This window comes from Psilocybe cubensis, chromosome 3 (assembly GCF_017499595.1).
Source record: "Psilocybe cubensis strain MGC-MH-2018 chromosome 3, whole genome shotgun sequence".
Classification (NCBI taxonomy): Eukaryota; Fungi; Basidiomycota; class Agaricomycetes; order Agaricales; family Agrocybaceae; genus Psilocybe; species Psilocybe cubensis.
The window spans coordinates 1,315,365-1,338,539 of record NC_063001.1 but is presented as its reverse complement, the minus strand read 5'-3'; the positions used below and the strand labels follow the sequence as shown (position 1 = coordinate 1,338,539).

At 48.6% G+C, this 23,175-nt stretch overlaps 10 protein-coding genes across 10 annotated transcripts; 7 read left to right on the top strand and 3 right to left on the bottom strand.

Annotated features, from left to right (window-relative positions):
• Positions 1-1,198: 1,198 nt before the first annotated feature.
• On the top strand, positions 1,199-4,598 carry JR316_0003221 (NAD-dependent protein deacylase; the record flags this gene model as incomplete). The annotated part of the gene is made up of 8 exons (XM_047888996.1): positions 1,199-1,292; positions 1,347-1,473; positions 1,535-2,048; positions 2,113-2,273; positions 2,338-2,352; positions 3,092-3,453; positions 3,505-3,650; positions 3,702-4,598. 8 exons carry the CDS (start codon positions 1,199-1,201, stop codon positions 4,596-4,598), a joined length of 2,316 nt encoding a protein of 771 aa, XP_047751370.1.
• An 851-nt stretch (positions 4,599-5,449) lies between these two features.
• JR316_0003220 (Serine-threonine kinase receptor-associated protein) lies at positions 5,450-6,673 on the top strand (the record flags this gene model as incomplete). Its single annotated transcript, XM_047888995.1, has 5 exons — positions 5,450-5,703; positions 5,765-6,031; positions 6,109-6,470; positions 6,537-6,542; positions 6,597-6,673. 5 exons carry the CDS (start codon positions 5,450-5,452, stop codon positions 6,671-6,673), a joined length of 966 nt encoding a protein of 321 aa, XP_047751369.1.
• Positions 6,674-7,014: 341 nt separating this feature from the next.
• On the top strand, positions 7,015-7,889 carry JR316_0003219 (uncharacterized protein; the record flags this gene model as incomplete). Its single annotated transcript, XM_047888994.1, has 3 exons — positions 7,015-7,419; positions 7,536-7,658; positions 7,713-7,889. The coding sequence occupies 3 exons, from the start codon at positions 7,015-7,017 to the stop codon at positions 7,887-7,889; spliced, it is 705 nt and encodes a 234-aa protein (XP_047751368.1).
• A 421-nt stretch (positions 7,890-8,310) lies between these two features.
• On the top strand, positions 8,311-9,355 carry JR316_0003218 (Sorbose reductase sou1; the record flags this gene model as incomplete). Its single annotated transcript, XM_047888993.1, has 4 exons — positions 8,311-8,766; positions 8,818-8,943; positions 8,994-9,121; positions 9,184-9,355. The coding sequence occupies 4 exons, from the start codon at positions 8,311-8,313 to the stop codon at positions 9,353-9,355; spliced, it is 882 nt and encodes a 293-aa protein (XP_047751367.1).
• A 402-nt stretch (positions 9,356-9,757) lies between these two features.
• Positions 9,758-10,175, bottom strand: JR316_0003217 (COX assembly mitochondrial protein 1; the record flags this gene model as incomplete). The annotated part of the gene is made up of 3 exons (XM_047888992.1): positions 9,758-9,847; positions 9,905-10,028; positions 10,075-10,175. The coding sequence occupies 3 exons, from the start codon at positions 10,173-10,175 to the stop codon at positions 9,758-9,760; spliced, it is 315 nt and encodes a 104-aa protein (XP_047751366.1).
• A 151-nt stretch (positions 10,176-10,326) lies between these two features.
• JR316_0003216 (Transketolase) lies at positions 10,327-13,153 on the top strand (the record flags this gene model as incomplete). The annotated part of the gene is made up of 13 exons (XM_047888991.1): positions 10,327-10,426; positions 10,486-10,531; positions 10,594-10,659; positions 10,773-10,894; positions 10,944-11,072; positions 11,124-11,212; positions 11,319-11,440; positions 11,494-11,624; positions 11,680-12,206; positions 12,263-12,332; positions 12,391-12,878; positions 12,935-13,010; positions 13,062-13,153. The coding sequence occupies 13 exons, from the start codon at positions 10,327-10,329 to the stop codon at positions 13,151-13,153; spliced, it is 2,058 nt and encodes a 685-aa protein (XP_047751365.1).
• Positions 13,154-13,465: 312 nt separating this feature from the next.
• JR316_0003215 (Cytochrome b-c1 complex subunit 7) lies at positions 13,466-14,025 on the bottom strand (the record flags this gene model as incomplete). The annotated part of the gene is made up of 4 exons (XM_047888990.1): positions 13,466-13,558; positions 13,624-13,743; positions 13,808-13,836; positions 13,887-14,025. 4 exons carry the CDS (start codon positions 14,023-14,025, stop codon positions 13,466-13,468), a joined length of 381 nt encoding a protein of 126 aa, XP_047751364.1.
• A 204-nt stretch (positions 14,026-14,229) lies between these two features.
• JR316_0003214 (Nucleoside diphosphate kinase B) lies at positions 14,230-14,981 on the top strand (the record flags this gene model as incomplete). The annotated part of the gene is made up of 5 exons (XM_047888989.1): positions 14,230-14,265; positions 14,332-14,446; positions 14,542-14,694; positions 14,774-14,864; positions 14,921-14,981. 5 exons carry the CDS (start codon positions 14,230-14,232, stop codon positions 14,979-14,981), a joined length of 456 nt encoding a protein of 151 aa, XP_047751363.1.
• A 476-nt stretch (positions 14,982-15,457) lies between these two features.
• Positions 15,458-17,346, top strand: JR316_0003213 (Cytochrome b561 and DOMON domain-containing protein; the record flags this gene model as incomplete). The annotated part of the gene is made up of 7 exons (XM_047888988.1): positions 15,458-15,614; positions 15,665-15,707; positions 15,782-15,941; positions 16,032-16,547; positions 16,620-16,766; positions 16,968-17,057; positions 17,188-17,346. The coding sequence occupies 7 exons, from the start codon at positions 15,458-15,460 to the stop codon at positions 17,344-17,346; spliced, it is 1,272 nt and encodes a 423-aa protein (XP_047751362.1).
• A 1,010-nt stretch (positions 17,347-18,356) lies between these two features.
• Positions 18,357-22,447, bottom strand: JR316_0003212 (Telomerase-binding protein EST1A; the record flags this gene model as incomplete). Its single annotated transcript, XM_047888987.1, has 6 exons — positions 18,357-18,436; positions 18,504-19,092; positions 19,163-20,498; positions 20,572-21,267; positions 21,321-22,235; positions 22,311-22,447. The coding sequence occupies 6 exons, from the start codon at positions 22,445-22,447 to the stop codon at positions 18,357-18,359; spliced, it is 3,753 nt and encodes a 1,250-aa protein (XP_047751361.1).
• Between the last annotated feature and the right edge of the window lie 728 nt (positions 22,448-23,175).

Below are 23,175 nucleotides of genomic sequence, written 5' to 3'. Positions count from 1 at the left end.
CTCCACTATAAAAAGCAGTTCGGCATGACAATCTAAGGCGATCACGTCATATTTACAGTCAAACCTTGCAATGCCAGAATTCTTTCTTTGGGGAGATCTGATCCCAGGAGAATGAACGTCGTACAGACTTGCTTCGTTGATTATATACGTCTCACCGTATTGGTAGCCTCGCACTGGTAGCCTCACACATACATGTCCAGTTATTAATTGACATGCTACAACAACTCTGGAATTGACAACTACTGTCCTGTTACATACAATGTGTAAAACTAATATTAATTGGTACCTTCTTTGCTGTGGCACAAGAAGGGGTTAAAATATGACATGCCATGCCCGCATGGTGCACTTCATGAGGATAGGCCATGGAATGACGCGAACTTTTTACCATGTCCAACTTCAGAGAAAGATACAAGTACCCAACTCGATAGCTCGACAGAACTTGCAGAGCCCCCTTCTTTCCAGGGGCTAAACTTGGATAGTCAGAGCTTTTCAAGACAATGAATACCATTGTACATGATGGGCAGATGTTCCAAAACCAAAATCCACTTCGATCACAATTACTCTTGAACAAACAGTAGCTGATAAAATTAGAAACATATTATCTCGACCCCGATGTTAATCAACGGAAATCAAATACCTGAATAGGCGTATCGGGGATATGGGGTATACGAAAATCAATGCTAAATATCTCGTCGAACACGAAAGAGAAATCCTTGTCAATTACAAATAGCTCAGGCGAGCAAATATTATTTGCCAGATCTCTAACAAATTTGAATGAAACTCGTCAGATTTTATGAATTACTAGCTGCCGTTTCTTTGGCATATGTGGCTTTGTTGGAGGCTACCTTATTCAGGTAAGCTTTTTCAGCAGAAAATCGTATTGGAGTTTTGAAAATTGTCTTTAATCTACCACTTGGCACGTCGCCGTACGTACGCGTCTGTAAATTACCGACACGTGATGTGTTTCTTAGGTCAGTCGCAGACCTTCTGACGCTTTCTTCATTTTCATCCTTCCGCTACACTGTTACAGCTTGTTACACATTATCCAGTTCCTGAGGATTATGAAATTCTCGCCTCTTAGTGTTTGATTTCAACACATAGTGGCATCCCCACTCATCCTAAATTCTCCGTTGTTTGGAAAATACAATCAATTTTCATTTTATAATTCTGCACTTCGCCAGGTTTTGACACAAAAGATATGAATAATGATACTTTACAGGGATTTAGGGAGGCATTCGCCAATGCAAAGCATATCATTGTTATTGCTGGAGCGGGTCTTTCAGCAGCGTCGGGTACTTACTTCCTCCAATCCTTTTAGTAGTTGAATATTCACTAAAGATCCCAAGGCATTCCAACATTCAGGGACGGGGGTGGTATGTGGCGCTCTCTAGACGCAACCAGCCTCGCCACACCAGAGGCTTTTCACGAAAACCCTTCTTTAGTGTGGCAGTTTTATCACTATCGCCGGCAAAAGTGCGTTAACTTAAAGGATCAGTACTCTGTTGATCCAGACTGACCGTCTTTATGACGATAGGGCACTGCAAGCCGAGACTAACACGGCACATAAAATATTGGCAAAATTGGCAATACCCCATTATTTGAAGAAGGTCGCGCCTGCCGCAAAGTCCATGCATCTAATCACCCAAAACGTCGATAGACTCTCCGTAAGGGCTTTGGATGATCTCGAGAAAGAACTTGAAGAACAGGGTCTCAAAGGTCCAAGCTACCGTGCGCGTACAGGTTCTGTTGTACAGATGCATGGGAAACTCTTTGAAGTTCAGTGTACCAAATGCGACTGGCGCGCAGAAGATTTCTCAACTCCTCTCTGCCCAGCATTGGGACATGTTGAAGCTAATATCCAGGACTACACAGATGCTGGCTCCAAAAACCACGACATTCCTATTAGCTTGTTGCCCCACTGTCCTGAATGTCAGGAGCTCGCAAGACCAGGTGTGGTTTGGTTTGGCGAAAAGCCTTACCATCTTGACCAAATAAATTCTCTCGTTTTTAAGGCAGATATGTGTCTCGTCATCGGGACCTCCTCAACTGTTAGTGCATTCCAATATTACATCCAAATGCATTTGAATTCGTCTGATTTTTCCATTATCATAGGTGCATCCTGCGGCTGGTTACGCTTTTCGAGTTCGGCGTCGTCACGGACATGTTGCCATATTCAACCTCTATCCAAGTGAGAAGGACGAAAATGCTTCTTCTCTTTTTCGTGGTGCATGTGAGGATATTCTGCCACAGGTGTTTCCTGAGTTGGCAGATCCGTAATTCTCTGGTTTGCTGCCCATTATACTCTATATCTTATTCTATGGGCTGTAATATCCACAGATATCAAGCATTGCCGTGCGTCACTACCAACAGGTATCGAAGCTATTAATGGTGTTGTACACGATATATTTCAGCCAATAAGCCATATTTTCCAATAAGTGAAGGAAAAATATCGTCAAAGAGCCCTATTTTTTTCATTGAGGTTTTCATGAAGGTCACCATTGGGGACCTACACCAATTCGCCTTGTCCAGAATAGCAACTCTAAACTCCAAAATTATGTGTTTCGTGCTCAAGGGAACGATTGTCTGTATTGTCCCCGTATAGCTACTTTGCTACTAGATCAGAGACTCTGCTTATCTTATTTACTTTTGTATCACTCCCTCTCTGCGCACAACGTTTCGTATTACTTACTTACTATAATATTACTGGTAACTTGTACTACTAGTATGCTTCCCATTCCTCAAGTCATTTTTGATGACTGTGATGGCACCTTGCAAACTCCGTGGGAACCTAACAGGTAACATTTAACCCACAAAATCTAACTTCAACTTGATCCAGCGATTGATCGTCCATGGCCTAAGGCCTTCGGTGACTTGGTAAAAAATAACTTTCTTATTGACCTTGACCGCAAACTGTGTAGGCATGGATCAATTCTCGTATAATGTCTTCATCACAGGTTTGGGCACTGTGACCTCCCTAAAGTAACAAAACGCTAATATCCATGCACACTAGGTCGTCCCCATAGTGGCAAGCATACCCTAAAGAATTCACTTGTAAGAATTGTGCTTTAATAGATGCATCGATGATGTTAAGACATGCCCCTCAGGAGTCTCGCACTGTTCGCAGAGGGGGGAAAATGTTCGGTTTTCAGTGCCACCTTGACGGTGGGGTCAAAGACCTGCCTCCTATCGATTTCTCCTTGGCGTTGATTAAATGTTCCGAAGAATACCACAACTCTACAATGAAGTCTTACATCCAAAATGCTCATAATTTGACTTCGCCTTCCCAAGTGTGCATTGTGGGTACTCATAGAGATTTAATCGTGCAAGATTATGGCTGGGGCTACCTCGCATCACGCAAGCAATCATCCAGAGCAACTTTCTACGACGGTACACCGTATTTGCAACTCAATTGCTTAGACATTGACGACGTCCAAGTAGTTTGCGAATATATCGGTCAGTCCTCTCTCTCATTCATGTTATGTAAACCATCTGAGAATTTTGAAGTGGATACAGTAACCGCAACTCCTGGTACACCTACGTCGCCTCGAAGTTTGTCGTTATCATCCATTATATTTGATATAAAGCATCATGTTTTGGATTATGTTGCCAGAGTCTTCTCGCTTCCTATTCCTAATAATGTCAATTTAGATGTATGTGTAACCTTCCTGGTCCACAGCAATCAAAAATCTGATTTAGCACAGAAACCTGATGATGGACAATTAGATGATCAAGCTGTTGACCATCTTCTTTCGTCCTCATATGCAGACACTTGGAGGGAAGGCTTGAGAACGAGGGTCAAAAGTAATTGGCCAACTCGAGCTATGCCAACACATAGAATTTCTCAGAATGTAATTGTCAAACGCAACGACAAAAATGAGAGGGATGCTACCGACTATATCCGTCTCCACACACACATTCCTGTTCCTCAGATCTATCACCGCAACCTAGAAAATTGGACAGCGTTTCAATTCATCGAAGGAGAGATGCTGCTAGAATGTTTGCACAAAAAAAGTCTCTTCATGCAATTTCGCATTGCCTGCACTCTACGACTCTATCTTACCCAACTTCATTCTTTGAAAGGTTTTGCTCCTGGAAGACTGCATAACCCTGGGGTGGTTTCTGGGCCACTTTTCGACAATTCTGCCCGAGGACCATTTCATCCCTTTTCCTCTTTTCAGGCCTGGTGTGAAGTGGTTGCGCTTCAAGGATGGGCCGACACGGTGGCATACCAAAAGACGTTGGGAATGCCTCAGCAGTTGCCACTCGAGCCACCGACAGGAAAGCCCTGGAAATTAAATTACGCACATGGCGATCTGAACTTTGCCAACATCATCCTGTCCAAAGACGGGGTATTATGGCTGGTAGACTGGGCAGAGAGTGGGTTCTATCCTCGCGGATATGATGCCGCTGTACTTGCTTATTTTGAAGAAGGTCCATCATTCTGGCAGCGCATGCGATCTTTCATAGCAGGGTCAGAAGGAGGCCTAACGCATGATAGATTTTGGTCCTTCTTTCATTCTGGTCTATGCCGCCGCTTCCTTTCTGATTATGTCTATGGTGTCTGTCTAGGCCCGCCACAAGTGCCACGGGATACGTAGGCCCTGGCCCCGCTGTCCGTTTCATTATCTTCAACAGAACATTCACAGATTGAGTCTCTGTATGATGGTCTATAGAACCCGATAGTTCTCGAACTTGGGTAGTACAGCTTAGCACAGTCGATATTTGTAGTTTTTTGACTCCAAGGCGTGGTAAAGCAGGTTTTGGCTGCTCATTTACTTTAGGCTTCATATCCAAGTATTTTGCGCGTTATGGAGATTCAATCTATCAATTGGTTGAAGTGCATTGAGCCTGAGAATCGCTGGCGTACGATGTGCCGTTTTGGGGACCCAGCCGCATTACCCTGGCGATTTTGCCCAGACAGTCCATAGGCCACACTGGTTACTTTTCAAACGACATAAATGAGTGATGGATTTTAGGACATTTTCACATTGCGATATTTTGTTGGTTGGCTTGTTTGAAGGAGGTGCAGTAAATATATATTGTAACCGATGATTTTTCTGAGCTCTTGGCGAGGCATTCCTGCCAAAGAATTTACGTATACACGGCCCTAAAATAAGCGCCCATATATAGCCATTCAAAGTGTATTCATCTCGGAAAACAAGCTTTCACGTTGGCGAACACGTTCAGGGCGCATGGCACGGGTTGAAAGAAAAAGGAAAAGTTTGGCGGAATCTGTGATGGTGACCTGTCGGATAAGGCAATCAAATGGTGCGTGGCAAATCCCAGCACAGCAAACATCGACCGATTGACTCTCTTTCAAGTTCTTCCATCTACGACTTCCTTTCTTCCGTTCTCATTCTCTCTCACTCTCCAAGCCAGTGCGCGGCGCGCCTGTATCACCCATAACGACAACACACTTCTCACTACCCACTCCATTTGATACGATTTAATGTCAGCTCCTTTGAGATCAACCCCTCTTGTGGCACCAGGCCATACTCGACCTATTACCCATCTTTCTTTTTCTCCGATCCAAGAAGACGGCACTTTCTTGCTTGTGTCCAGCTGTAAAGATGGAAATCCTATGTTGAGGGAGTGGACTGGAGACTGGATTGGCACCTTCCTTGGACACAAAGGTGCTGTCTGGAGTACGAAACTTTCGCTGGACAGTTCTAGAGCGGCGTCTGGAAGCGCAGATTTCACTGCGTGAGTGGCATCCACCTCCTACACATCGATCACTGTGCCTATCTTGCTTATTCCTTCATAGGAAAATCTGGGACACGTACTCTGGCAACGTTCTCCACTCTTTCCCTCACAACCACATTGTTCGGAGCGTCGCCTTGTCTCCCCAGGCATCACATCTTTTGACCGGAGGCCAGGAAAAGAAAGTGCGAATATTCGACCTCAATCGGCCTGACGCAGAACCCGATTTCCTTTTCGACAACGGTCCTTTCTCTCATGATGGAACAATCAAGAGTGTTGTGTGGGTAGGTGATCACACAGGTGTGACCGCTGGCGATGACGGGAAAGTGAAGTAAGGGAGTCTTTGACATATGCCATCTCTTTGTTTGTCAGAATCACTAAGCAATCTTTTTTTCTCGTTTTGTATAGATGGTGGGATCTCCGATCAAGAGAGCTGACGAAAACAATCACATTTCCCGACCCGATAACGTCCATGGAGTTGTCTTTGCAGACGCAAAGACTGGTGCTGACCTCTGGCAAGACAGTTGAATTCATACCTGCGTTGCCACACACTGGTCACAATACGCACAGCCTTACCCTCCGATATGCTCCTTCATCAGCTTCTATCCACCCCATCCTCCAGGACCGTTTCGTAACTGGTAGTATGACTGATGAGTGGGTTCGTGTTCACGGTATCAATGGAGAGGAACGAGATGTCCTCAAGGGTCACCATGGCCCTGTTCACTGTGTGGAGTTCAGCCCCGACGGGGAGATGTATGCAAGTGGAAGTGGTGAGTCCAGCTATCGACCGTCTTGCTCGAAGTTATTATTGACTTTGAAATCTTTTCTTCCAAAAGAGGATGGTGAGTAACACTGATGCTACATGCTGTGTACCATTCACTGATGCGATCTCGCAGGTACTATTCGATTATGGCAAACCACACCTGGCAAAACATATGGATTATGGCAAGGAGCCAGTCCCAACGGCAACTGAGCGAGAGAGTAATGATCAAAATGTACACATTGAAAGATCATGTCTAGGTTATTTCGTTGATCGACCCTCCTATTGTGACTGTAGTAATGATGCTGTCTTTGTTCAACCCATTATGTTATAATTATACAGTGCAGTCGGCTAGAGCGTCGGTGTCGGAGGCTTGAGGACACCCTCGAGCACTACGGAGTCCGGGCAGAAGGTCGAGATTGTGCTGATTGTATTGGTTATATTATCCGATCACATGATCGTTTTACGTCATGGTCCTAGTCGTGCAAACAAGAGTCCATAGGAGAACGGGCACAAAAGACATGGTCCCCGACCCTTGTTCTCCGACCACAACAATGTCAGTAACAACCCCCACCCACCGCCGTACCCTTTCACAAGACTCTACAAGATCGCACAAGTCTTACAGATTGACGCGTTCGCCTTCACCGCCCACCCAAACATTTCATCCGAGCCATATTCTGCATCCCGTGCCAACTCCGGCTTTGGTCGAGTCAGTCGCTGGAGGAGCGCATTATGCGGGTGCTAGGGTGGACTCGGACGTGGTACTGAAGCATAGAAGAAGCAGTGGCTCGCGCCCGCATACGGTGTTGAAGCACGACCACGAGCAGATTCTGAAGGATCTAACGGAGCTGTATTCTTGTCGACCAACCCTTGATATCTTTGAGAGATCCTGGAGTAAAGATGCTGAATTTGAGGATCCTTTCTGTAAATGTAAAGGCTTTGATGAATATGCCGCACAGGTGCGTATACTATCGGCTCGAGACTTCACTGTTTACTCATGGACTTTGACAGTGGTTTGCTATGGTCAGCTTTCACATGTCCGGCGCTCTCTGATAAGCGCTTATTGTATCTTTAGCCTAAATTATTCTCGAAATCTGAGCAAATATCGCAACGCATCATGTCTTCAACTGACAATCCCAACCAATTCATCTACCACCAAACACAACAGTATACGACGCGTCTTTTCAAAAAGAAGAAGGTCGGTTTACATCTTTCTGCACATCCTGGTCATTGTAGGGTAACAATTTCTCAGGTGGTCGAGTCGATCATTAGCGTTGAAATGGATGACAATGAGAAGATCATCCGGCTGGTTGACCGCTGGGATGGTAAGGATTTGCCATCTCGCTACGGGGCTACCTTCCTTCGCGTCATGAATGGCAAGGTGGCACCCTGGATTTTCAAAGTTCCCAAAGTCAAGAAGACCGAGTAACGGCCACGACCAACTTTTCTTCGATCTAACGACGTTGACGATATTTACGACCATGCCCCCATCCCAATCCAATTAGTTTGTCTGTCCACAGGGAACTGCTTGTTTTCGATTTCTCTATCACTATATCCTGGGCTATCGCTATTATATGTATATTCATATATTTTAAATGTAATTTGTACCAATACCTAGTCATTAAGTACCAGCACTGCTATATGTATACAATTCATTGCTTATTTTCCATTATGACGTCTGACTTCAGTGCTATTTCTAAAATAACCAACAGGGTGGATCGACAATTTTGATTTGACTCCAGGGATCTGGGGGTCAGGTGGGGAAAGAAGCTCAGGGCGTACATGGAGTCGCATCTTATAAAGGAGAGACCACATCACAGATAGCTTCCCCACATTCGCATTCATTTCTCATGCCTCCACCAGCTCAGTCCGTCTCCCCTCTGGCTCCGATCGGAGTCAGCGCAGCCCTTGAAGCGGCCGCCAACCCGAATTTCCAACCAAAGGCCAAGATCTTTGACGAGTTCGCGCTGACTGACCGAGTGGGCATCGTTTCGGGTGGGAATAGGGGCTTGGGGCTCGAGATGGCGCTGGCGTTGTGCGAAGCTGGCGCGCGCGCTGTTTACTGCTGGGATCTCCCTGCTGAGCCCTCGGATGAGTGGGTCAAGACTAGGGATTATGTTACGAAATTAGGAAATGGGTCGAGGTTGGAGTACGCGTCGATTGATGTGAGGGACCAGCAGGCCCAGTGGGATAAGGCAAAGGAAATAGGAGATAAAGAGGGGCGGATGGATGTGTGCATCGCTGCTGCTGGAATACTGAAAACCCACACGGACTGTTTGACCTATCCCGCTCAACAATTCAAAGATGTGATTGCGAGCACTTTTATAAAGGGGCTCCTGTGCTGACTGGTCATGTAGGTGTTGGACGTCAATACTCATGGAGTGTTGTTCACTGCCCAAGCTGCTGGACAACAGATGCGCAGGTTTGGACACGGTGGGAGTATCATCCTTATTGCCTCGATGTCAGGCAGTATCACAAACAAAGTAAGTGCTCTTTTCACAGAGATGAAGGCAAAGTCAACAACATGTTGTAGGACCACGCATGGGTGTCGTACAACTCCAGCAAATCAGCGGTCCTGCAGATGGCGCGCAGCATGGCTTGTGAACTGGGACCGGAAAGAATTCGAGTCAATACATTGTCCCCAGGACATATATACACCTCGTCAGTCTGATTTTTTATTTTTCATGATCGTGTTTAGATGGTCGATGATGATGCTGTATCAGAATGACTGCCGCCTATCTCGACGCTCAACCCCATCTTCTGGAGAAATGGTCCAGTCTGAATCCCCTAGGGCGTATCGGGCGTCCAGACGAACTTCGGGGTGTTATAGCATGGTTGGCCAGCGACGCTTCCACTTTCTGCACGGGTAGCGAGTACGTGTCCCGTTTTCCCTGATCTTCCAAGAATGCCGCTGATTAGAACCGGCAATGTAGTATCCTGGTGAGCGGGGGCCACCATGCATGGTAATGACGGAAATGACAGTGAGAGGGGGATGTACAAATTGTTGAACGATAAATCTGTAACATTAGCAGGTTCTGTAACTTGTATGTCAAGTCTGGAAAATCAATTCCATGAATCCTGAGAGTGTTGAGACTGAACGGAGAAGATGGACCGGTTGTTGCTTGAACAGGATGGGAAAGTCGGGATGGCTAGCAGGGGCCGAGATATAGCCCAAGGAACATGAGAAATACTAGTAAGAAATTAGCGATAAGCAGTGATGGTATCGACCAAAGATGTACATGGTTGGGAATAGATTACAGGTTATAGTAGAAAGGCCGGACGGTCCTTGTGGGAGCCCTATAGCGCACGGAATTCCTGCAGAGCTTGATCTGTTTTGTCTCGGCGCAGTTTAGCCTTTTCCCTGTTCATCTTGGTACGAGTGAGGCGCTAAGGCAATAGAATGTCAGCTGTTGTGCGTGAAAACATTATGGAATGAATGAATACCTCGGTCCTCAGACAGTGATTCAGGTCGTCTTTGTTCTGGTTGCAAGCGCCAATGAATTTAGTCCAGCCATTGGCATGGCACCTTTCAAGGGCCTCGATGAACTCTTGACATACTGGGCGCAAACTGGATGAATAAAGAGGAGAAAAGAAGAGAATAGGAGGCGTCTAACCTAGCTTTTTGTCCGAGAGCTGAGCGTGCATATGGACTGGTGAAGTAGAAAGAAATGTGGACGAGCCAATCCGGAGCCGCGTGGGCCCGCGTGGCGGACATGGCCGGTAATTAAGGGGAGAGATCGGCCGATGTGATTTGGGTAGATTAGATTCGCCCAACAGTTCTCCAGTCCTCGTATTGCGAATTCCATTCCGCCGGGGATCATCCTCTTTAAATTTCTTTCTCATCCTCTTCTTCTTCCTCTACCACCATGTCCTCCTTCACCCCCCACCCCGCCGACGAGACCGCCATCGCCACCATCCGCACCCTCGCCGTCGATGTCGTCGGCAAGGCTAACTCTGGCCATCCCGGTGCGTCTCTCCCCGCCTAGACGCGTTTTCTCCAGTTTTCTCAACGATATCTTCATCAGGTGCTCCTATGGGCATGGCTCCCGTAGCCCACGTCCTCTTCTCTCGGTATGCATATTTTATCCAACCCGCCAAGCGATCGCCCAATTCATTCCATCCCCAATTTATAGTTTCGTCAATGCAAACCCCAAAAACTCCAAGTGGTTTAACCGCGATCGATTTGTCCTTTCAAACGGGTGAGTAGATTCATGGCGGGCACAGGAATATCGCTAACATCGTTTTCTATCAAATAGACACGCGTAAGTACATAGATATACACCAGAAACCTAGTATTGATCTTCGGGATTAGTTGCGCTCTCCAATATGTGCTTCTCCATCTCTTGGGCTACAAGCTGTCTATGGATGATCTCAAGGCTTTCCGCCAACTTGATTCCAAGACCCCTGGACATCCCGAAGCTGGACACACTGATGGTTTGGATATTTATCCTGTCCCATGATATATTTATTTATTATTCGGCAGGTATCGAGGTTACCACCGGTCCCCTCGGTCAAGGTTTCGCTAACGGCGTCGGTTTGGCCATCGCCCAAGCCCATCTCGCCGCCGTATACAACAAGGACGGTTTCGACCTAATCAACAACTACACCTATGGTAAATAACCGCCATGTAGATTGTTCCGCCATTTACTGATAACACCCACAGTATTCGCCGGAGATGGCTGCCTTATGGAGGGTGTCGCCAGCGAGGCCGCTAGCTTGGGAGGACATCTCCAACTCGGAAACCTCATCGTCGTAAGTATATTTACGCGTGGTTCAATTTGTTATCAACCTAATTGACACCGTGCTATAGATCTATGATGACAATCGTAAGTAGTAGAATGTCAGATGATCTTTGCAGATAACTGACCGGCTTGAAGATATCTCCATCGATGGAGACACCGCCGTTGCATTCACTGAGAACGTCGAGCAGCGCTTCCTCTCCTACGGATGGCAAGTCCTCCACGTCGACGACGGTGACAGGTGAGATAACGTTACATCGAATGCAAAGAATCATTGCTGAAATCGACACATAGCGACCTGGTTGGCATTGCCGGCGCTATTGCTGAGGCCAAAAAAGAAAAGAGCAAGCCCACCATCATCCGTCTGAAGACCACCATCGGTTACGGCTCGAAGCAGCAGGGAACCCACGGCGTCCACGGTGCTCGTTCGTATCCCACCCCTCTTAAAATCTATTCTTTGCTGAGCCTTTTCTTTTCTAGCTCTCAAGGCTGATGATATCGAGGCTTTGAAGTCTAAATTCGGATTCGCCCCTGACCAGAAATTCCAGGTTCCCCAGGCCACCTACGACCTCTATGCAGAGTTCGGAAAGCGCGGTGCCGCTCTCGAGGCTGAGTGGAACTCGCTTCTCCAATCCTACGGCCAAAAATACCCCAAAGAGCACGCCGAACTCACCCGCCGCATCGCTGGAGAGCTCCCCGCTGGCTGGGAACAGACTCTGCCTGTTTACAAGCCCACTGATGCTGCCCAGGCGTCCCGCAAGCTCTCTGAGATTACCCTCACTGCCATTATTCCCAGCCTTCCTGAGCTCATGGGTGGATCCGCTGATTTGACTGGAAGCAACTTGACCAAGGTCAAGAACTCTGTTGACTTCCAACCCCCCAGCACCGGCCTTGGCACATACGCTGGTACATATATCCGCTATGGTGTCCGTGAGCACGCTATGGGAGCCATCGCCAATGGACTGCACGCCTATGGTGGCATTATTCCTTTCGTTGCAACTTTCTTGGTATGTCTTTAAACGCCCTTGCGATATACTGTCAGTCTAATTGCATATTGCCACAGAACTTCGTGTCTTATGCTTCCGGAGCTGTCAGACTGTCCGCTTTGTCTGGCCACCAGGTCATCTGGGTTGGTAAGTGATGAGCTTACAATACCATCAAAGGGTAAAAGATTTAATTCGTACCTCCTAGCTACCCACGATTCCATTGGTCTTGGTGAGGATGGTCCTACTCATCAACCTGTTGAGACTGCCATTGGTCTCCGTGCTACCCCCAACGTGGCCTTCTGGCGCCCTGCCGACGGAAACGAGACCTCCGCCGCATACCTCGTCGCTCTCAAGTCCAAGTCTACCCCCTCCATCCTCTCCCTCTCTCGCCAGAACCTGCCCAACCTTGAAGGTTCAACAATCGAGAAGGCCACCCGTGGTGGATACGTTCTCCATGACGAGGAGAAGGAGGACCTCACTATTGTCAGCACTGGAAGCGAGGTCAGCATCGCCGTTGAGGCTGCTGCCAAGCTCAAGGAGCAGGGCATCAAGACCCGTGTTGTCAGCTTGCCCTGCTGGTTGACATTCGACCAGCAACCCGAGGAGTACCGATTGAGCGTGCTGAGGAGCGGTGCCCCCATTTTGTCTCTCGAGGCACTTTCCACCGCTGGATGGGCGAAATACAGCCACGAGGTGAGTTCATATTAGCGCGTTGGCTCCAAGGGTCGTTGTTGACTTTTTTCTTTTAGCAATTTGGTCTCCCTGCCTGGGGTGCTTCCGGTCCTTATCAGAAGGTGTATGAGAAGTTCGGCATCACTGGATCAAGTATGTTTTTCTGTTGATATAACATGAGTTGATATCTAACGTCTGCACCAGATATTGCTGCTGTCGGCAAAAAGGTCGTCGACTTCTACAAGCAAAAGGGCGGAGAGGTTGTTTCTCCCCTTGTCAAGGCCATCCACCTGTAAAGTGTAATTAGATTCAGTAATAAGCATTGTATAAAGTAACAAGAAATAAGGAGAATAGTCATAGATAGGGTTTGTCGGATTTATTAAAGACAAATGAAAGTGTTTTGATTCCCTTTCGTTCTTGAGCATGTTTGCTTTGGAAGTATGGTTCGAGCGTTGGGAGATATCCAATGAATGTTATGTGGATTGGAAAGCTACAACAGTTAGACCATATAGGTAGTGTGGTGGTTCTAAAGTGCGACCATGAATTTGGGAGTGTAATAAAAATGCGGGGTCGGATTGCAGCAGAGATTCTATAAAGGCTGACAGAATTTATTTTCTCTCAACGACAAGGTTGTCCCAGAGCTTCCTTTCGTTCTCCTCCTTCATCACCTCCTCGACGTGGGGGGCCAAATAGCGGACATCCTATTGGTCAGTAACGGAGGTTGGGTATGAGTGATTAATATGGAATCTGGATGGAGGAGACGCACGTCTGATTCGGGTGTCCACTGCTCTTTGGGGAGGGGGGCGTGGAGAACGCTGGCGTGCGAGGCGCGTTTCAGGCGGTAGGCGCGGTCGTAGCCCTCACGGTCAGTCAGGCGGCCCAAAGCCTAAGAGTTGGAAATTTTGTCAACGCTCAATGAAGCAGATGGGCTCGGAATGAAATGGACGCACACGCTGGACCTGGTCGTTCTCCTCGCACACTAGAGGATAGGTGAGCATGGGGTACGGTGTGATTCGGAGGAGCGCGTACATAGGTCGTCGTATTTGAAGCCGTATTTCCTGTATCCCATGGCGCCGGCATACCAGTTGGCGACGGGGGTGAGGAGGTTTGTGAGGCTCTTGGAGGAGCGCACATAGGGAGCGAGAGACAAGCCCAGAGGACCGAACATTATTACTATAGAATCTTGTGTTAGCAAAGTAGAGCGGTGTCGGGACTGAGCACGGGCGGAGGTTTCCGGGGACTTGCTTGGCCGTATTTGGACGATGTGGCAGATAGAGATTGGACGCGATAATCGACGCCCGAGGCCCAATAAAAGATTTCAAAAAAATCTGTTCGTCCCACCCACCCTCTTCTCATCCACCAACTCATCGCCATGTCTGTCACCGAGCGCACCTACATCATGATCAAGGTCCGCATTGTTTGTTTCTTTGTTTTTGGTTTTCAGTCTATCTAATCTACGCGTCGCCTCCGCTAGCCTGACGGCGTTCAGCGCAACCTCGTCGGCAAGATCATCGCCCGCTTCGAGGAGCGTGGCTACAAGCTCATTGCCCTCAAGCTCGTCCAGGCTACCGAGGAGCACCTCGAGAAGCGTACGTGTCTCTCTTTCCGAAATAGCAAAAACTGGCGATCCCCCTCGATCACGCAATCTAATCGCGGCATTTTCTGCTTTTTTGTACTACTACAGACTACGCCGATCTCAAGGGCAAGAGCTTCTTCCCCGGATTGATCAAGTACATGGCCTCCGGCCCCGTCGTCGCCATGGTCTGGCAAGGACTTGACGCCGTCAAGACCGGCCGTGTCATGCTCGGTGCAACCAACCCCCTCCAATCCCCTGTCGGTGAGTAAAGTAAAACTTTTTTGTCGCGTAAACGCGTCTTTTTGAAAATCACGCTGAACGCGCTTCTATCACCTACCAGGATCCATCCGTGGTGACTTCTGCCTTGCTGTCGGACGCAACATCTGCCACGGTTCCGACTCTGTTGAGTCTGCTGAGAAGGAGATCGCTCTGTGAGTTTGCTACATGCTCGATTCTACGCCAACGTGTTTGCTCATGATATACACAGCTGGTTCCCCGAGGGTGTTGTCCAATACACCAGCGCCATGGAGTCCTGGATCTTCGAGTAAAGGATTAGATATCTGATACCCAGACGATTAGATGAATAAAAAATCAAAATCACGTGTATAGTACATTCAGAATGTCAGAAATGCGTTCTTCGTGCTTTTGCTGCCAGTGAGAGTTTCTGAATTGGTGCCGACCCAGCTTCTTGTTGCTCGCCATCCATCTTGCCAGCATGTGTCTGCTTTTCTTTGTGGAATACATTCGTCCATACACATTTTCATATTTTCAAAGTACTGCAGATCGTGATGCCTACTAGTAATATATCGGACACATCGCTTTCCCGTTTGCCTTTCGAAGCTGCGACCCCTTTTGGAGGCCCAAGCGGGCATATCATTTCTCACAGGATTATCCTAACCAATTTCGTTCAGGAGGAGGACGTGTTCCAGGGGCGACCTGACAAGCCTAATTGATAACCATAGTCTTGCCCGCCCGCTCTGAAACCTCTTCCCTCTTTGTTTCCACCCACTTGCCTGTGTTACGGATGGTGCTGCTCACTACAAAGTCGGGCTACATGCGCGTCGTTTTGGCGGCTCTCGCAGGTTTACACCTCCTTCCCACCTCTTTGGCTGCGAAAGGCGATACTGGATGTAGGCGGGAGGTGTGTGTCAGCGCCTCAGTTGAGGGTGATGTGGTCAATTGTAAGTTGCTGGGTGTTTTATGCGTACAGCGGTTTACTAAGTACCTCTAGACGAGGTGACTGGGATGATTCAGCCTGTGGGATGGCTTGCTATGTGAGTGCTTGTGTTCTCATGAGCCGCAAAAGAGTTGTGCTCACCAAACTGTACGCCGCCGTTTCGCATAACAGTGGATTTGGGACTCGGATGCCCAACACGCATTCAGTCATCATGTGGAAGAACGACGACGGGTCGACGACGTTATCGCAGCGCTATACGAGTGGATACACCATGCCGCACCCCGAGTCCAATCCTCCTCGTATCGCAACGCTGGTTGAGCCCAAGGCGCTTGTACGTCCCGCCCTTTTGCGGGTTTTTTTTTTCAATTATACAAGAGTACCTGTATAGTCCGGCTAAATCTCGCATTTTGGTCTACTTTAGACTCGTCCTGCCCACTCGACGACGTTCGCATTCCAAGTGCCCGCTAACCGCTCACTACTGGCTAGTGCCGACCCCAAGGAAGCCATGATCTTTGCCTATTCGCCGACGAAGCCAGACAAGGCCCCGGACTCGACTCTCACCCCGCACCAGTACGTCGGCTACCTCTCCCTGGATTTCAGTAAAGACTTCGCCGGGCCCACCTTTGGGCAGCAGATCGACACAGCGAAGCCCCCTGCGGGCATTCCGATCACGCAGGGCACGGGCACGGCGTACAAGCGCGTCGAGAAGCTGATGATACTACATGGTTTCCTTGTCTCGTTTGGCTTCCTTGTTCTGCTTCCTGCGGGGTCGCTCATCGCGCGTTGGGGCCGGTCGTTCACGCCGAGATGGTTCAAACTGCATCGTCTGTCCAACATGTACATCGCGCTGCCTGTCATCACGCTCGGTGTTCTCCTGGGCCCCGCGATCGTCTACTCCAAGGAGTCATTCCGTATCCACTTTGCGAATGGACATGAAGTGCGTTGTTGTTTAGACTTTAGTGATTCCTTTATCGTTTGGATACTGAATTGACTGTTCAATAAATTATAGATCTACGGAGGCCTTTTACTGCTCGTATACTACACTCAAGTTTTCCTAGGGCGATATATTCACAACCGCCGCAACGAGCTTGCAAAATTGGGACCCATCACCCAACCTCACCCGCCTCTCAATATCTTCCACATCGTTCTAGGCATAGTCATCATCTCGCTGGCATTCTTCCAGGCAAGTCTTACCTCTAGCGCAATCTGTCTAGCCTCTTTACCTCCCTCCCTCCACACCGGCGTTTCGCCTTTCCTCAACCAAACATTCCACAACCATTCCGCCTGTTGACCTAAACCTAAAATCGTATTGCAAATGCTTACCCATATATTCTTTTTTGCATCACATAACGTATAGATCCGCAGCGGTATGCAATGGTGGGAGACGCTGACTGGCCGCGGGCCAATCACAAACTGGGCTCTTCCCCTCTGGAAAGCATGGATCGTGGTACGTGTACCCTTCCCCTGTCCTTGCCTTGTCTTCCATTCCATGTCTAATGACAAACTTTGCTGTCTTCACTCACTCATCTTTCTTATTCATCCACCCCGCGCTAAAATCGTGTTACGTGTACTTGCAGATCCTGCCTCTGGCTTATTTCGGCGGGTACGCGTTGCTCCCCCGGCAATTCCGCCTCGAGAAAGAGTCTGCGTACGCCCCGCTCCCTGTCGCGGCCACGGAAGACCGTGCGCAGTCGACGCGGCTCTTGGGCGAAGACGAAGAGGAGCGAGGGCAGTAGAGTAGACGAACCTTGCGAATTGTACTTCTGATTGTTACTGTTTTTTTTTATGGAATCGGTGCAACTAAATTTGTAGATCATACATACATGAACGTAACTTTTGAACTTTCGAATTGGTTGTCCATTGATTGGGTCGTTCTAGTTCTTGTAGGTTGGGTAGCAATTGCCGATCGGGACAACTTCTTAGGACCATACGATATCGCTATGAAAAAACAATGGATTAACGTAGCGAGCACAGCGCACACATCGATAGTTGACGAGGACAAACTTTTTTAGTAGTACAGAAAATACTACATACACAAAACGAATGAAAATGAATTTGTTAAATAATAAAAATATCGAAACAAAGAAATGCGGAGGTATAATGAGAGTTGCTGCGTGCTTTGGGGGTATGCGAGAGATGCTAAAGTGATAATCAGGTGGTCAATGTCCAACGGAGAATTCGGGAAATAGGAAAAGGAGTGTGAAGAATGAGGAGGGAAGGAGAGGACAGAACAACGAGAGAGCGAGGGTTGGTTGGATTGACCAGAGAGAGAGAGATAAAAAGATAGGATGGAATAACAAATTTTGCGATGATGATAGATGAATGAATTGGATGGTTGGGATAAGTTAAAGAATGTTGTTATGCTAGTAGGTTGATGATTCCCATGTGTGCGATGATGTATGTATGTATGTATGTAATCGAATGATAGGTGACCGACAAAATGAGAAAGAGAGAGGAGAACCAGATGCGTAAAAATTGTCCCTGCCCTGAGAGATGCCGTTCTAGTCGATGCCGCATAAAACGTCGACCGAGGCATCCGGACTGGGAGCGTGCCCTTCCTAAGAGGTTTGGATCGACTACGAATGCCAATTACACCGTGATGCCAACTATATCCCAGTAGCGAGAGAGGTCGACATGAGAGGGTGAAAGCCAGGTACGGACCTGCTGATCCTTGCTTGCCGTGCTGCTGATGCAAGTATGCCGTTTCAAAAATGACATTAGACTGCTTGTCGGCTGAAAAGACAACTCATGTCGCCATCGCAAGAATAGCGGCAAGATCCTTTTCGCTGGCAGCAGGCAACTGTCTTGAACGTGCTTTCAGACGTACTGAATAAAGAAAGACCAATATTGCTTAGTAAAACAACCAAACCAAAAATGCAGATAAATGACGTACGATTTCTGTCCAGGCTGAGTAAAACGACTTTGATGGCTTTTTGCAAGTCGCCAGATGGAACGGGACAAGACTGGAGCATGGAAGATCGATCGACCCAGTGATCGTCTTGCCAGATGGCAGCCTTGAGGATGAGGTCGTCCATACTTTTCTCGGCATTGTCTCCGTGGAAGTCTACTTCTTCCGTCCGCACGGTCAAGCTGGTCAAGTAGTTGCCCTTGGATGTCTGAACCTTCAAAGAAACGGCGTGCGAGCGGATATGGGCGTGGATGTAAGTCATAGCTGCCTGGGCAGCTTCGCCAAGTTGAGAAGGGTTCGTCGAAAGACCGTCGAGTTCCATGATAACGGGAAGAGGGACGATAACTGTCCATTTCATGCTCTCGATGAGTGATGAGAACATAGAGAGCGATGACAAAAGAATGTTCGTGTCGACCACGAGGATGGTGTATCCGGGGATGACAGGGAGCAGGGCACGAGAATCTCCAGGTTTTCTGGAGCTTCTCGCGGCCCGAGGACGACCACTGGAATACGAGGAGATCGAGCCATCGCGCTTTGCGGACTGAAGAAGGCTCTTCAAATATCTTCGTCGATCCTGAAAGAAGAAACAGTCGTGAATAAATGCGCCGATACATTAAATCCAAAAGGGAAACACAAAGACATACCTTCAGTGCCTTGACATCCGGAGAATCGTCTTCATCATCCTCGCTTTCTGACAAGCTGTCATTTTCACCCTCATCAACATCCATGGCATCATCAACCCATCGTTTACCCATCCTCCTTCGCTCCTCCTCCTCTCTCTCGATTCTGTCCTCTTCCTCCCATAGTTTGACCTTCTCGGCGAGCTTGCCTTCCACTTTCCAGTCCCTGGTGCCATCCGTCCAGTTAAAACCTTCAACAATGCTGGAGATGTTGACGGCAGAGCGTGCGATTCTGACATAACGCCTGAAGATATCGCTGTTCTTACTGTGCGACGACGACGAGCCATTCTTGCTACGGTCATCTTCGCCATCATCATCCTCGATGGTACCATCGGTGGCTTCCGGCCTCTCTGCTGTATCCAGCACCTCGAGTTCGGCCTTTGTGTCCTCGCCGCTCTTCCAGAATCCGCGCTCGTATACTTTGCGTCCAACCCACTCCATACCACGTAAGCACCAATCTTCTTTCAAAGGCGGCGTGCATCCACTGGTAAGCATCACCCAACGTTCCATGGTCCGATAATGGTCAGGCTTTCCTGGAGCACTCATCAATCCTTGCGAAATCATGATTTTTCGCGGAATACTGGAGAAGAAAAGGGCCAGTTCCTCCCATGGGATGCTGCGTTCTAGAATGTCAAGGGTAGGCTTATGCTTGAGAATGGTGGAAAGGAAGGTGAGAAGGACAGTGAGGTAAGGATTCAAGTTTGAAGGTGAAAATTGGGATGATTTGCGTGTAGGACGACGAAGAACGTGAGACAGCATTGCGAAAGTGATCTGCATGGCGAACTTCAAAGCAGGTGGTTGCTCAGGTAAAGAGTTTTCCGCAGTTTGCGAGTCCTCAGCACTAAGAATCGTCGGGGATTTCATTGGTTCATCACCTCTGTCATCATCGATATCCATTTTTTCCTCGTCGACCGCTGACGGCGCGCCACCAGCCGCCTTCTTCGCCATAACGCGCATGGCTGCCACGACTTGCGGGCCGTTGACTTCCTTCGGGCCGACACATCCGATCTTGCGCAAGACACTGTTGGGCTTGCCGTACTCGAGAATAGACGCGATGTTGACGACCGCCATCATAATCCACTCGCGCTCTTCGGCGCCTTCAATTTCAAGACGCTCAATAAAGCGCGCTAGGGTTGGTTGGAAGTCATCCAATTGGATGTTGGTGAATAGCATGCCATGCAAGAAAACGAAGAGCTCAGAGGCGCGAGCATCAGGTGCGGATCGACGCGCTTGCGCTACGTGGGACCAAATGGGCAAGATAGACTCGCGCGCTGTCGGGAATGTGTGTAATGTCGTCAAACTACATGGGAAAAGGAACACACAAATTCCTAATCAGGCAATTATACAAAAATGAATGTCCAGGGAAAACACACCTCTTAACGAAATGATAAACGCTGCGGAGGTCCTCGCCTTCAGCGTCCCTTGACAACACTCCAAGATGGTGATGGAACTTTCCTGTGCCGGGTTGCTCAGCCAATCCAGCACCATACCAATCACGCGCAATGTTGCACCATCGCTCTCTCTCAGGCTCCAGTTCAATAAGGCGGGCCGCAGCAGGTCCAATGCTAGGAGACGGACTGTCGTCAATCCGAGCAGGGGGCGCGTCGCTGACAGATTCTGGCGAGCCTGGAGTAGCAATACCGGTCTCGTTATCAATGCCCTTTCCCTTGGTAACTATGTTCGAGGAAGTCGCAGCCTCAGAAACAGCCTGTGTCGTGAGACCACCCTGCCCGCCAACGGCACCATTTCCTGTGGCCGCTAGGTGCATGCGATACCTGGCGACGTCGCCTAGAGCTTCCAGCCATCCAGACTTGTATGGGCTAAGGTTGTACTCAATCAAAAGCCCCGAATAAAACGTATATGCGTAGTAGATGTATTCTTGAAGATGTTCACCGGCATATATTGAATTTGAAGTGAAGAATGCGCGGCGAAGGGATTCGAGGATATTATGGAAAGCATAGTTCCAAAGACGAACGATAATGTTGTATTTGGATGGGATATTGCGGAGGGAAACGGGAACGGATGGGGCAGAGGATATCTGAAGAAGCAAATGCGCAGTTTCGGCATACCTTCACCAGAAAGTGAGTTCAGGACGGGCTAAAATGAAAAAAAATTTACTTACTGCTTGTGGATCTCAATTCGTTTTCTCCACTTTTCCTTTTCCACCTCTTCACTCTCGGCTTCTTTACCCTTGAGCATGACTCTTGAAGTCATTGCATCATCGACCTCTTCCGAGTCATCTTGTTTGATTTTAGTTTCGAGGGCTGTAAGGTAACGATATAGTTTCTTTAGTTGTGCCGACAATTGGCTATTGTGACCGGAGTCCTCCGTCCCTTGACCCTGGTTAGGTCTACCTTCGAATAGAGCTGAAGACGCCGAGGACCCATCGGTTGTTGATGATAACGTGAAAGCAGAGGACGATAGCGATGCAGCGTACGATGATGTCGATGACGCAGAAACGTAATCACCTGAGGATTTAGGTGTCGGGGATGGACGACCGTTGGTGACATGTTGAGGCCGCGCTAGCACGGAGAAGCGAACAGGGTCATCCTTTCTGTGGTCAAATAGCTGACGGTTGGCGTGACCTCTTTCTTCCCGATGGTTGAGCCCGCCCGATGGCGTAGCGCGAGAGGCGTAGACATTAGCATTCGAACTGCCGGTCGCATCTGACATGACCTCTGGCTCGGCAGTTCGTCGCATTGGGATGGGGTCGGTATCTGGGTTGAAGAGCTTTGATGATGAGCTCTGCTTGTGCGCTGACTGATGTCTTGGTGCAGGCGATGATATTTTAAGTCTTCGGGAGAAGTCCTCATGGTCGGCATCCTGTGTCGGACGAGAGACGATAAGATGTGGCGATGCGTGTCGGTGAGGGGACGAGGGCGAGTGTTTTGCTGGAACAGAAAGCTTGGGGGAACGGTCTATCCGTGAGATGGAGGACGTCGATGCAAACTGCACAGGGTTGTTGATGGGATTAGGCTGGGTAGGCTGAGCGACCTGCATTCGGTCTCGTTCAGACCTATCTCGGGGGCGGGTTGTGCTAGAGGAATGCGAGAAAAAGAGGAAAAAAGGTATTAGAATAAGCGCAATATATAAACGAAAATCATGAACTCACGCCGCAGTGCGTCTGCGCAGCGCAGTTAGTTTCTGGTCGAGATCGGTAGGCTGGGGCTCGCGCTGTGGCAGAGCCGGGTCTCTTTCTTTGCCCTTCCGGGAGGGCTTTGGGTCGATAGGATGTTGTTCGACGTGCATGGTGGTGGCAAGAAGAGAGAAACGGTGGGGACTGCGAAAAAGAGGAGACGCCGGTGCGCAGTCGGATTGAAAGAACGCGCAGAGTCTCTCAATCTGCCCCGCCAAGCACAGGCCTTCCAAATCTGGCTCCGCAGCACAACTCCATCAACACGTGATCCGAGCCATTACTGCGGCGGCCTAACACTTCTATTTATTCCCGTCCCACTATCTCCTCAAAACTTGCGCGGTTCCATATCACTTATAATCGCTAGTCCATATCTACTTGCTGCTCCTATCTGACTCTCTGAGTCGTCAGTCCTCCGGACGAGCTTTATCTGACTGCACAATCCCAGCTTCTCCGCAGCAGAAAATCTCATTGGACGGATCAACCCAGTGTGTAAAATTCTTTCTATGCGAACCCGACAGCAGCATGGCCTATCTTTATATCAGCTATCCCATCTCGTTCGGCCCACGTTCCCCAATTCTGCCCATTTGTCTCTTGTATTTGAACATCTGTACTTCTCGTGAACTGTGTGCATTACGCTTGCCTGTCACTTATCCTAGTCGACCCCTAGTTATACTTGAGTCATGCTCAGCAAGCTACGCGAGCAGCCCAGCCTGCTCGGCATAACAAAATTTTACACTTCATGATTCGACTTATCTGCTGCGGCCAACATTGCAGGATCACAGCAGTTACATTAACACTCTATTTGCATTACTTTCGCCCGCAAACGAGAGCGCACACTAAC